At 45.8% G+C, this 13,787-nt stretch overlaps 1 protein-coding gene across 3 annotated transcripts in view; it reads left to right on the forward strand.

Annotated features, from left to right (window-relative positions):
• Positions 1-13,787, forward strand: part of LOC111963858 (disabled homolog 2-interacting protein-like) — a 217,758-nt gene that overhangs the window by 64,690 nt on the left and 139,281 nt on the right. For all 3 annotated transcript variants that reach the window (XM_023987410.3, XM_023987411.3, XM_023987414.3), the window contains exon 2: positions 10,123-10,232. In XM_023987410.3, coding sequence (XP_023843178.1) covers positions 10,158-10,232 — 75 coding nt within the window. In that variant the 5' untranslated portion in view covers positions 10,123-10,157. The remainder of the gene's footprint in view (positions 1-10,122; positions 10,233-13,787) is intronic.

Genomic DNA, 13,787 nt, shown 5'->3' on the forward strand with positions numbered 1-13,787 from the left:
CGAGCATCTGTACGCACACACACGTACCCCAAAAAGGGGGGCACAAAGTATTTGAGGATGGTACATGCTTAATTCTTCTTTTTTTAAATTCTTTTTTACCCCCTTTTCTCCCCTATTTCGTGGTATCCAATTGTTAGTAATTACTATCTTGTCTCATCGCTACAACTCCCGTACGGGCTCGGGAGAGACGAACCCAACCAAGCCGCACTGCTTCTTAACACAGCGCGCCTCCAACCCGGAAGCCAGCCGCACCAATGTGTCGGAGGAAACACCGTGCACCTGGCTCCCTTGGTTAGCGCGCATTGCGCCCGGCCCGCCACACGAGTCGCTGGTGCGCGATGAGACAAGGATATCCCTACTGGCCAAACCCTCCCTAACCCGGACGACGCTAGGCCAATTGTGCGTCGCCCCACGGACCTCCCGGTCGCGGCCGGCTGCGACAGAGCCTGGGCGCGAACCCAGAGTCTCTGGTGGCGCAGCTAGCGCTGCGATGCAGTGCCCTGGACCACTGCGCCACCCGGGAGGCCCATACATGCTAAATTCTATGTAAAAAAAGATATATAAATATATTTTATGCGTATGTAAGCATACCTGTTGAGCTGTCTGTATCCTCCTTACTGGTAGTTCTTTCAAAAATAATTATGTGACCGACCGCCTCGGGTCTTATGTGCAAAATTTGAAATTGTGTTTTTTTTTTTTACATTGGATGAAAGTAGAGACAGACCTAGAAAAGGGTATGTCATATCATATATATCACATATATACAGTGGGGAGAACAAGTATTTGATACACTGCCGATTTTGCAGGTTTTCCTACTTACAAAGCATGTAGAGGTCTGTAATTTTTATCATAGGTACACTTCAACTGTGAAATACGGAATCTAAAACAAAAATCCAGAAAATCACATTGTATGATTTTTAACTAAATTAATTTGCATTTTATTGCATGACATAAGTATTTGAACACCTACCAACCAGTAAGAATTCCGGCTCTCACAGACCTGTTTAGTTTTTCTTTAAGAAGCCCTCCTGTTCTCCACTCATTACCTGTATTAACTGCCACCTGTTTGAACTCGTTACCTGTATAAAAGACACCTGTCCACACACAATCAAACAGATTCCAACCTCTCCACAATGCCAAGACCAGAGAGGCTGTGTAAGGACATCAGGGATACAATTGTAGACCTGCACAAGGCTGGGATGGGCTACAGGACAATAGGCAAGCAGCTTGGTGAGAAGGAAACACTGTTGGGCGCAATTATTAGAAAATGGAAGAAGTTCAAGATGACGGTCAATCACCCTCGGTCTGGGGCTCCATGCATGATTTCAGCTCGTGGGGCATCAATGATCATGAGGAAGGTGAGGGATCAGCCCAGAACTACACGGAGGACCTGGTCAATGACCTGAAGAGAGCTGGGACCCACAGTCTCAAAGAAAACCATTAGTAACACACTACGCCGTCATGGATTAAAATCCCCTGCTCAGCCAGCGCATGTCCAGGCCTGTCTGAAGTTGCCAATGACCATCTGGATGATCCAGAGGAGGAATGGGAGAAGGTCATGTGGTCTGATGAGACAAAAATATAGCTTTTGGTCTAACTCCACTCGCCGTGTTTGGAGGAGAAGAAGTATGAGTACAACCCCAAGAACACCATCCCAACCGTGAAGCATGGAGGTGGAAACATCATTCTTTGGGGATGCTTTCTGCAAAAGGGGACAGGACGACTGCACCGTAATTGAGGGGAGGATGGATGGGGCATGTATCGCGAGATCTTGGCCAACAACCCCTTCCCTCAGTAAGAGCATTGAAGATGGGTTCGTGCTGGGTCTTCCAGCATGACAACGACACGAAGCACACAGCCATGCAACTAAGGAGTGGCTTCGTAAGAAGCATCTCAAGGTCCTGGAGTGGCCTAGCCAGTCTCCAGACCTGAACCCAATAGAAAATCTTTGGAGGGAGCTGAAAGTCCGTATTGCCCAGCGACAGCCCGAAACCTGAAGGATCTGGAGAGATCTGTAGGGAGGAGTGGGCCAAAATCCCTGCTGCAAGTGTGTGCAAACCTAGTCAAACTACAGGAAACGTATGATCTCTGTAATTGCAAACAAAGGTTTCTGTACCAAATATTAACGTTCTGCTTTTCTGATGTATCAAATACTTATGTCATGCAATAAAATGCAAATTAATTACTTAAAATCATACAATGTGATTTTCTGGATTTTTGTTTTAGATTCCGTCTCTCATAGTTGAAGTGTACCTATGATAAAAATTACAGACCTCTACATGCTTTGTAAGTAGAAAACCTGCAAAATCGGCAGTGGTATCAAATACTTGTTCTCCCCACTGTATATATTACATACATACATATGTCATACACTACAAGTTGAGGAACAATGAGGATGTAATTCTGCTTTGAAAGTTGATCAAACTTGTGACCCCACTTTTGAGAAAATGGCCTTGAATGTTTGGTAACCCTATAGGAGAGCTCTTCTTTGTCTACAACCCATTCAGCATCGTCCACACCCTCTAAAGCTTAGCCCACCCATTCTCTTTAAGGATTCACATGTGAGGCCATGTGCTAACACACTGAAATGGTTACTTGAATAGTAGCAATATCAAAAACAGAATGTGTCCAGATAAGATTATTTTTCAATTACTAGATGACAAATACCAGACACACTTGTCTAAATTGATTGGTCATGGTGATGGAAATGCTATAACCTCCAGCCACATCCAGCTAAGTGGATTGTTCACTATTGTCTATACATGTACACATGTTCTGAAAATACAATAGATGGCCGTAACTAGAGCCATGACTACATGGAACTCTATTCCACATCAGGTAACTGATGCAAGAAGTAGAATCAGATTGAAAAAAAACAGATAGAATAACACCTTATGGAAGAGTGTGGTACTGTGAAGCAACACAAACATAAGCACAGACACATGCAACACAGCACACGCCACACCACACACACACACACACACACACACACACACACACACACACACACACATGATAACAGTTCACGTTGCAGAAGGCATTTCTGGCAAAAAATAACACATTTTGATAAAAAAGTGTATGTTTACGTTCAAATGCCTCTCCTGTGCGATAGTGACGTGCTACGTATGCCTAGTTTCCTGAAACGAGTCACATATGCTTCTCTGTATCTCTGCTCAAATCTGGGTAAAAGATTGAAAGGAACGTGAGTCTTATTCAGTACATTTAGTGATTGCTTGCTTTTCTGAAGTCTACCAACCTTGCCAGCAGGCATGCCAGCTACGATAATTAGACAAGCTAGCTACTCCAACTTGATTGATAGCCTGAAATGGCTTCTTGGTTGCTAGTAATGAGGTTGGGAGATTGGGAACCTATCTGGGCTAGCTAAAGCCAACTTCATAACATGGCTGTGGCTAGGACAAATCTGAGAGGGCACATTCCACTGTGCCCCCCGTGGGCATGTTGCCTTTACACGCACTCATACACACAAATGCATGTGCACACATGCGCACACTCATACGTACACACACTATATTGACTCACCATGCAAAGTGTACTTGCTATATCCAGCATGTTCCGCGTACCCTACTAGAATTAACCCTGATGCTATCTAGCTAGTGTCTCTTTGTCTTATCACCGTGTGTGACACATTACATGTACCTCGCCGCACACTGTGCTTCATACAAATGCACCTAGCACACAGACATTGACACAGACACACACATGCTGACATAACCAAATCCAAATGGGACGCTGATGAATTCATTAGTTTTGGTATTTCAGTTGAAGCTGTTTGAAGCTGAAAGCTTCCTCGATGGGGGAGGGGGGCTGGCGGTGGAATGAGAGCATGCCTCTCCCTGGAATGTCCTGGTCAGGGCATCTGGAGGGTAGTGTGCGGCTCGGCTGGTGGGGTTGCCAAGGGAATGGAGCATTGAGGAAATTGTCCTTGGGGGGCGAACAATGAGAGGAGCGAGCGAAGGAGAAGGGTAGCTGTCACTCCGGGAGGGTCTGACAGGCGACAAGACGGGTCAAAGAGAGAGAGGAGAGAGAGAAGAGAAGAGAGAGAGAGAGAGAGAGAGAGAGAGAGAGAGAGAGAGAGAGAGAGAGAGAGAGAGAGAGAGAGAGAGAGCAGAAGAGAGAGAGAGAGAGAGAGGAGAGAGAGAGAGAGAGAGAAGAGAGAGAGAGAGAGCAGAGAGAGAGAGAGAGAGAGAGAGAGAGAAGAGAGGAGAGAGAGAAGGGAGAGAGAGAAGAGAGGAAGAGGAGCAGGAGAGAGTAGAGAGGAGGAGAAGACGAGAAGAGAGAGAGAGAGAGAGAGACGAGAGAGAGAGAAGAGAGAGAGAGAGAGAGAAGAGAGAAGAGAGAGAGAGAGAGAGAGAGAGACGAGAGAGGCAGAGAGAGACGAGAGAGAGAGAGAGAGAAGAGAGAGAAGAGAGAGAGAGAGAGAGAGAGAGAGAGGAGAGAGAGAGAAGAGAGAGACAGAGAGAGAGAGACGAGAGAGAGAGGGACGGAGAGACGCAGAGAGAGAGAAAGCGACCCTCCGATATCTATTGGGTGAAATACCACAGTGTACCATCACAGCAAGATTTGTGACCTGTTGCCACAAGTAAAGGGCAACCAGTGAAGAACAAACACCATTGTAAATACAACCCATGTTTATTTATTTTCCCCTTTGTACTTTAACTATTTGCTCATAATATGAAATGTGTAATGTCTTTATTTTTTGGGCAACTTTTATGAGTGTAATGTTTATTGTTTTTTTTATTGTTTATTTCACTTTTGTTTATTATCAAGTTCACTTGCTTTGGCACTGTTAACATGTGTTTCCCATGCCAATAAAGCCCTTAAATTGAATTGTAATTGAACTGAAAGAGAGAGAGAAAGAGATGCATATACTGCATGTACAAACGCACACATCTCTACAACTGTTTAACCACCTTCTCTACGATTCCAGCACCTTATCAATCTCTCATGGGTTCCTACTGTTTCTCAGGAGGAGCGAAGTGACTCACTTCTCTCCTCCATCCAGCCTCTTATCTTCCCCTGCCAGACCCAAGGCTCTGTAGCCTCTCCTATAGAGGGCCATTAACTACACTCGGAGACCCAGGCGGAGCAACGTTACAAGCCCAGCCAGGTGACTGCCATCTGGGCTTCGTCATCTCCCAGGTCCCCTGAGACTCACACTGCCAGGTGGTGTGAGACTCTGTCCTATTAACCAACTGTTAAGAGGGATGGAGGGAAGGATAGGGAGATGGAGTGAGGCTAGGGAGGGCTAGGGAGAAGGATGGAGAGATCTGTTTATGGGCAAACAGAAGTAGAGGAAGGGGGAGGATGAGAGTGAGAGCTGTAGGGAAGATAGGAGGGAGGGCTGTTTTTTTTTCGGGCTATGGAGGAGGAAAAGGAGAAAGACATGAAGGAGGGGAGAGGTAGAGGAAGTATGAGCGAGAAGATGCTGAAGGACGAGGTGAGGTAGAGGGGGGGGGGATTGTACAGGGCAGAGGATGGACCTCTTTGAGACAATACTCAATACTCAAATACTCAAAGACAAAACATCTACTGTATGTGCCCTCTAGCTGACCTGCCAGATAACACACACACCTCTGTCTGCTGCCAGACACACACACACACACACACACACACACACACACACACACACACACACACACACACACACACACACACACACACACACACACACACACACACACACACACACACACACACACACACACAAAGATACATATTCTCTTGAAGAATATTAAAGTGCCTGATATGCTGCTGCCATGGCAGCAAGGGAATTAATTCTCCTCAGATCGCCGGGTGCTCAGATCACTGAGGATGTGTAAAGGTTTGATACTTTTAACTCACACAGGGGCAACTTCAATTTGCATTTCTTCTTCCACAAGTGTCTTCTGTATTACCTATGTTTCGCTAGTGCATCTCCTGCTTTTCCCAGTCCCTATTGGTACACAGGTGTGTGTGTGTGTGTGTGTGTGCGTTTAACACTTTACAGCCAACCTGTAGCCAACCATCCCTCCAACCAGTGACTGAGTGTAGGATCCACAGCTGGCCCCTGCATGTGTTCCCTATGAGAGAGGAAACTACTGTGATCTGCAGTACTCTACACACACACACACACGCCTCATTATGTGGTGAGCTAATTAGTGTGTCAAATTGCACTGCATGCCTACACATGTTGCTACCATCTGCACAGTGTGTACCATACGAGGAGAACCGGCTGCTCTTCCTATGAGTCCCAGAAAACACGTTTTTACAGTCTCTCTTTACCATGGCCTCTTAAATCCTTCTAATTAAAACATGTGTGTATTCTGTAGAGTAATAGTGTACCCTTTGGCAAACCTTATGGACCCTTACCTGTACTCCATTGGGCTTATGGTAAAACTGTACTATTTCCTTATAAGGACATGACTTATTATTGATTGACAGATGTAGCTTTGGGACCTATAGTGAACACCACATACAGTATAGGTATGCACGTACAAAATGCGTGTTTGTTTTTGTTGAACTGCACAAAAAAAAGAGTTGAGAGAGAGACTCAATTTGGCGTGGTGGTTTGCTATGCAAACTGATGGAAAGCGGTGTTGGGGGGGGGGAAACGTATGACATTATAAAATCAATGTACACAAACAACAAGTTTGCAGTTAAAATTGGCTGATTTCTTTGCTCAGGGCCGTGGGGTGAGGCAGGAATGTAGCTTGAGCCTCACCCTCTTCAACATTTATTTCCATGAATTGGCGAGGGCACTAGAACAGTCTGCAGCACCTGGCCTCACCCTACTGGACTCTGAAATCAAATGTCTGTTTGCAGATGATCTGGTGCTTCTGTCCCCAACCAAGGAGGGCTTACAGCAGCACCTAGATCTTCTGCACAGATTCTGTTAGACTTGGACCCTGACAGTGAATCTCAGTTAGACAAACATTATGGTGTTCCGAAAAAGGTCCAGTAGCCAGGACAACAAACACAAATTCTATCTAGACACCATTGTCCTAGAGCACACAAATAATTATACCTACCTCGCCCTAAACATCAACACCACAGGTAACTTCCACAAGACTGTGAACGATCTGAGAGACGAGGCAAGAAGGGCCTTCTACACCATCAGAAGGAACATAAAACTTGACATCCCAAATTAGGATCTGGCTAAAAAATATACTTCAATTACTTATAGAACCCGTTGCCCTCTTTGGTTGTGAGGTCCGGGGTCCGCTCACCAACCAACAATTCACGAGAAGGGACAAACACCCAATTGAGACTCTGCATGCAGAATTATGCAAAAATATACTTGTGTGGAACGCAAAACCCCAAACAATGCAGGCAGAGCAGAATTAGGACTATACCCGCTAAGTATCAACATCCAGAAAACAGCTGTTTAATTCTACAACCACCTAAAAGGAAGCAATGCTTACACATTCCATCTCAACCCCTCACCTTCAAAGATATGAACCTAGAGAAGAGTCCCCTCAGCCAGCTGGTCCTGGGGCTCTGTTCACAAACACAAATAGACCCCACAGAGCCCCAGAACCGAGACACAATTAGACTCAAACAAATTATGAGAAAGCAAAAAGATAACTACTTGACACACTCGAAAGAATCAATACAATTGGAACGCTATCTGGCCCTAAACAGAGAGTACAGAGTGGTAGAATACCTGACCACGGTGACTGTCCCAAAATTAAGAAAATCCTTGACTATGTGCAGATTCAGTGAACATAGCCTCGCTGTTGAGAAAGGCCGCCATAGGCAGATCTGGCGAGAGAGAAGCCAGGCTCTGTGCACACTGCCCACAAAATGAGGTGGAAACTGAGATGCACTTCCTATCCCCCTGCCAAGCATATTACCGCCTTAGAGATTCATATTTCCCACAGATCACATGGACCCACAAATAATTTGAGAACAAATCAAACATTGATAAACTCCCATATCTGTTAGGTGAAATACCACAGTGTGCAGTCCCAGCTGCAAGATTTGTGGCCCGTTGCCTTGAGAAAAGGGCAACCAGTGGAGAACAAACATCATTGTAAATACCACCAATATGTATCTGCTTATTTATCTTCCCCTACTATTTGTACTCCAACTATTTGCACATTGCTAAAACACGTTCCACAGCTGATAATATAACACTGAAATGTCTATCTTTTTCAAACCGTTGTGAGGGCAATGTTTGCTGTTCATTTCTAATCGTTTTTTGGTTGATATTGTTTTGTGTCTTCTCGCTTTAGTGTTTTTTTGTTTATATCACTTGCTTTGGAAAATGGAAACACGTGTTTCCCGTGCCAATAAAGCCCCTTTCAATTGAAAATTGAGAGTGAATTAGAGAGAGAGACCGGTGATGTCACCTAAGCTGACATAGATCAACATTGGCCTGCCAGTGACCTCCCAGAGGTCGACGGAGGGGGGTCACTGTGTCTGCTATAGAAGGTTGGGGGGAGATTGACAGTACTTGCATGAAGGGAGAGTCCACACTAAGCAACGGTGTCGATACCTGTTGTATTAGGCGCACGTGACAAATAACACTTGATTTGATTGTTCAGTGTTCACATAATGTAAAAGTGCGAAAGTTAGCTCGAACGCTTGCTTTCATGCGTAGCCTACTGCGACTTGTACGGCATGCTGGCGTCAGCACAATAGTGACTGAGTCGAGGTGTATACAGTACAGGGTGTTTCCATTGATTGTCAGTCCCAGCAGGACGCGTGTGTTCTCCCTCAGTCAGACCTTGTCTTGTCTTTATTCAGTTACTCTGTGTGCTAAAACAGCAGACAGCCCTGTAACATAGCAGGCGTTCTAATTCACTGTAGCACAGCTAATGCTGACAGGCTAACAGACAGACAGGGGAGTCTGACTACCGACACTGACAACACCAGAAATGCCTCCTAATGTCTTCCTTTCCCTTGAAGTGCGCGGTATCTGACAAGGGTGATTTTGTGTGTTTTTAAGGGAAACGTGTTCACTTTCGATCACTAGGTAGACGGACCAGAACACAGTGCAAGACATGAAACCTCTCCTGTCAAAACAAAACAACAATTAGCTATGTGCATCAAGCGCTAATTGCTACAGTTTAAAATGGAGGGGTTAAGTTAGTTCACCCATCTACAAAAACAGGGCAACCCGTGGTTGATGTCAGTCCTGTTCTGTACTGTCGTCTGAAGCTTATCGCTGTGTCAACGTGCATACTTGGCATGTCTCACATTCTTGGAGTGGACATGTCCCGATCTGCAGCACGTGGTACCTTATGGCTCTGATAGAGTGGTAGCGATCACTGTCCGTGTTAGCTGGAGTCGCGTGAAATCACTGAACATAGAACAGACACACATTGACAGACAAAGCGGTATCAGATCGAGATAGATCCCAGGGCTGTCTATTTAGAGACCAACAAATGAAATGGAGTTGAACAAGAATATGAAAACAATGTGCAAAATTAAAGAAACGTTCTACTGGTTTCTTAACTGTGCCTGACTTCTGGAAACAAAGCTGGTTGCACAAAATGTATTTTACTCCGTTATCCTGACTGATGTCCTCTTTGTCTGTCTCTCTGTCTCTCTGTCTCTCTGTCTCTCTCTCTCTCTCTCTCTCTCTCTCTCTCTCTCTCTCTCTCTCTCTCTCTCTCTCTCTCTCTCTCTGTGTCTCTGTCTCTTCTCTTCTCTGTCTCTTGGTCCTCTGGCGTCTTCTTAGGTCCTCTTTCTCTCTGGTCTCTTCTCTGTCCTCTTCCTGTCTCTCTCTCTCTCTCCTCTCTCTCTCTCTCTTCTCTCTTCTCTCTCTCCTGCTCTCTCTCTCTCTCTCTCTCATCTCTCTCTTTCTCTCTCTCTCTCTCTCTCTCTCCTCTCTCTCTCTCTCTCTCTCTCTCTCTTCTCTCGGTCTCTCTCTCTCCTCTCCTTCGGGTGTCTCTGTCCTCCTGTCTCTGTCTCTTGTCTCTTCCTCTGTCTCTCTCTCTCTTCTCTCTCTCTGTCTATCTCTCTCTCTGTCTCTCTCTCTCCTTGTCCTCTCCCTAACCTGGTCTTGCTCTCCCCCTCTCGCTCCACCCCCCTCCCTCCACATTTCCCCCTGTTCATCTCTCCATCTCGTCCCTGTCTCTCTCTCGTCCCTGTCTCTCTCTTCCCTGTCTCCTCCAGAGTCGCCCCCGGAGCGAACGGGCCGCAGACGGAGCATGCCTGGTAGCGCGCCGGACAAGATCACCCACACCATGGAACCTGCCGCTGCTGCCACGCCCTTCAGAGTCACCGTGAGTACTCGCCTGCCGGAGCACGCGGCGGGTGTGCCTGCACGCGCCCGTGTGACAAAGAGAGACAGAAAGAAAGAAAAAATAATTGGAAGAAAGACTACCAGAGACAGGGAGAGTACAGTAGTCTTTAAGATGTCACATCAACGTGAATACAAGTCTGGTCTGGTCTCCAGGTGGTTCTATGCCAGTCTGAAACTCATTGAGCTTCTCTGTAACACCCATTCTGAATACACTCTGATGTACAGGTTGTGTGGAGTTACTGAACTTTCCGGCCGTTGTGGAATGATACATCTGTGGTGCAATAGGCCTCATTTTCATTTTCTCTTCACATGTGTTTTCCTGGCTGGCTCGAAATAAGCCACCGTGTTTTATTCAATACTGCTACTTAATAAACTGCAGAAATGCTCTGTGAGTCATCCATAAGTAGCTTACCACCTATTAGCAGAGCGCATCCCCATCAAATTAGAGATGAGAGTGAAGAGGAGGACCTCTAGGTGAACTGTACACAGTCATTGGGATACATTCAGGATGCAAAGAAACTCTTTATGTTGCTGATCCAATGGAAATGCTCCGCTGTCCACCGCAGAGCACGCGTGACTGGTTCAAACGGAGATTATTCCTATAGCCTGACAACATATACATTAGCTTCACTCGTGTCGGTTACCAAGGTCTCCATCTTTTGTCGAACTCAAGCTGATGTGGTGTGCTCCTGTCTCTGTCTCTCGCTCTCCTTCCATCGATCTCTCTATGACAATGGCAAAACCCTCCACTCCACACCGTGTGTCCACAGAGTCCTATTGCTGTCTGTTGACTGTACCTATAAAGATAGTTGATGTGCCTCTCACACTAATCCTGTGTACTGGAAGCCATATTAACAACACACGGAGTGTACTGGAAGCCATATTAACAACACACGGAGCGTACTGGAAGCCATATTAACAACACACGGAGAAACGTACGGGAAGCCGGCATATTAACCAAGAACGGAGCATACTGGAGCCATATAACAGACACGGAAGCCTACCAGGGAGGACCTCACTGGAAGCCATATTAACATAAACACGGGAGTGTACTGTGAAGCCATATTAACAACACACCGGAGCGCGTACTGGAAGCCATATTAACAAGACAACCGAGTGCCGTACTGGAGCCTATATTAACAAACAGCACGGAGCGTACTGGAAGCCATATTAACGAACACCGGATGCTACTGGAGCCTTGATTAACAAAACACGGACGGAGAGCATACTGGAAGCCATATTAACAAGCCACACGCGAGCGTACTATGGAAGCCATTTAACAAGACACGGAGACGTACTGCGAGAGCCCATATTAACCACACACGGAGCGTTATGTGAAGCCCATATTAAACACACACACGAGTGTACTTGAAGCCATATCTAACAACAAGAACGGAGCGTACTGGAAGCCATATTAAACAACACACTGAGCGTTATGGAAGTGCCATATTAACTGACACACGGAGTGTAACTGGAAGCAGTATTAACAATCACACGGAGACGTCATCTGGCCATATAACAACAACGACTATCTAACAAAAACAACACGGAGCGTAACTGGAAGCCATATAACAACAACACACGGAGCAGTACTGGAAGCACATATTCAGCAAACGGTATGGAAAACACATCGAGCGTACTGGAAGGCCATTATTAACAAGACAGCGGAGCGTAACTGGAATGCCATATTAACAGAACACGGAGCTACTGAAGCCATGAATTTAACAACACACGGAGTGTACTAGGGAGACCATGATTACAACACGGCTAGTGATGTAGCGGTAACTGCGGAGCCAATGATAAAAGACAAAAACAAACACGGCCTAGCGTATCATGGCAAAAGGCCATATTAGACACACAGCGGAGACATACTCGGAAGCGGTCATCATTAATCAACACACGGAGCGATACTTGAAGCCATATAACAACATCACGCAGCGGTGCTACGAAGCTCATATTAACAACACACGGAGCTATACTTTGGAAAGCCATGGATTAACAAACGACACGGAGCGTTACTGGAAAGCAAGTATTAATCAACACAAACGAGCATGTCTGTACTGGAAGCTCCATAGATTAACAGAGGATCACACGGGAACAGTGTACTGGCAAGCCATTAGATAACAACAGCACGGAGCGCTACTGGAAGCGTCATTGATTGACAACAGCACGGAGCGTACTGGTGAAGCCATTCAACTTAACAACCACGGAGAGGAAATATGCTACTGGAAAGCAACCTATCTAACAACATCTACGTAGAGCGTACTGGAGCCATATTAACAACACACGAGGTCGTACTGCGAAGCCATGATTAACAAACGCAGCCGGACGCCTTCTGTGAGGCCTACTTTCAGATTAGAACACGACGGTGAAGTGTACCTTTTAGTGAAGCCATTATTGAACAGCAACAACCGAGCATGGAAAGTGCGTCTACCTGCGAATGTGTCTACTACATTTACACTGACACGGGAGCTACTGGACAGCTCATATTAACACCACACGGAGCGTACTGAAGTACATAATTAAACAAAGCTAGCACGGAGGACGAATGGACAGGCTCGCTCATACAAAGTGCTCAACAATGCGTTGAGATGAGATCGCAGTTAAGACAAAAAAATAAACCTATGCCGGTGCACGGGTATGTTCCAAAAAAGGTCCATGTTGCCAGGACCAGGGCCGATTACAAATTCCATCTAGACACCATAATATGCCCCCTTCCCTTAGAAGGACACAACAAAAGGGGAAATACATACCTCGGCCGTTTGTAAGTAATGCAGCGCCACAGAGCTCGGTCAACTTCCACCAAGCTGTCTGGGTCTTACAGCGCCTCAGTAGGGCGACCTGAGACTCAAAGGTTGTCAGGCTCAATGACAAGAAAGGCCTGTTTGAGGCATTTATGCCAATCAATAAGGGTTGGAAATCATATCTAAAGAATAATTGGAATGTTAAGAGTGACCCATACAATTAGGAGTCTGGTCTAAAAATGTACTACCTACTTTCGGCATATCAAGTTACTAAGGTCAGAAATCATCCACCGCCTCTGGGCTTCCACTTGCCTGCTTAGTTGGTTTGTGAGTCTGGATGACGGACCGTGCATCCTGACCAGGCAAACAAGGAGCATTTTCACAAAATGGGGATCAAAATAACCAAATTGACGAACTTCTAATGGCAACTTGTCTTTCAAATTTACCTTGCAATAAAAAATAATCGCTTAACCAAGCTTGTCTAACAAACGCTTATAGAACCAGAGCAAAATAATTGCTGCACAGCAGAATTAGGCGATACCTCACCAATGGAGACCGCGTTGTCCACAAATATATTCAACAACTCTCACTCAGAAAAAGCTGTTTAGACTTTCATATCACGTACCCAACCACATACAACGTGAAGCGATTTCCTGCAATAGCTTCGTGGTCGTCGTCTCCGCTTGTACAAAGAAAATTAACCTGGAGGAAGAGCCCCCTAAGGCAAGCTGTCCTGGGCTCTGTTCACAAAAACTCAACTAAAATTCAGCGCATCCCCTTCGGGACTCTAC

The sequence above is a fragment of the Salvelinus sp. IW2-2015 genome, linkage group LG5 (assembly GCF_002910315.2).
Source record: "Salvelinus sp. IW2-2015 linkage group LG5, ASM291031v2, whole genome shotgun sequence".
Classification (NCBI taxonomy): domain Eukaryota; kingdom Metazoa; phylum Chordata; class Actinopteri; order Salmoniformes; family Salmonidae; genus Salvelinus; species Salvelinus sp. IW2-2015.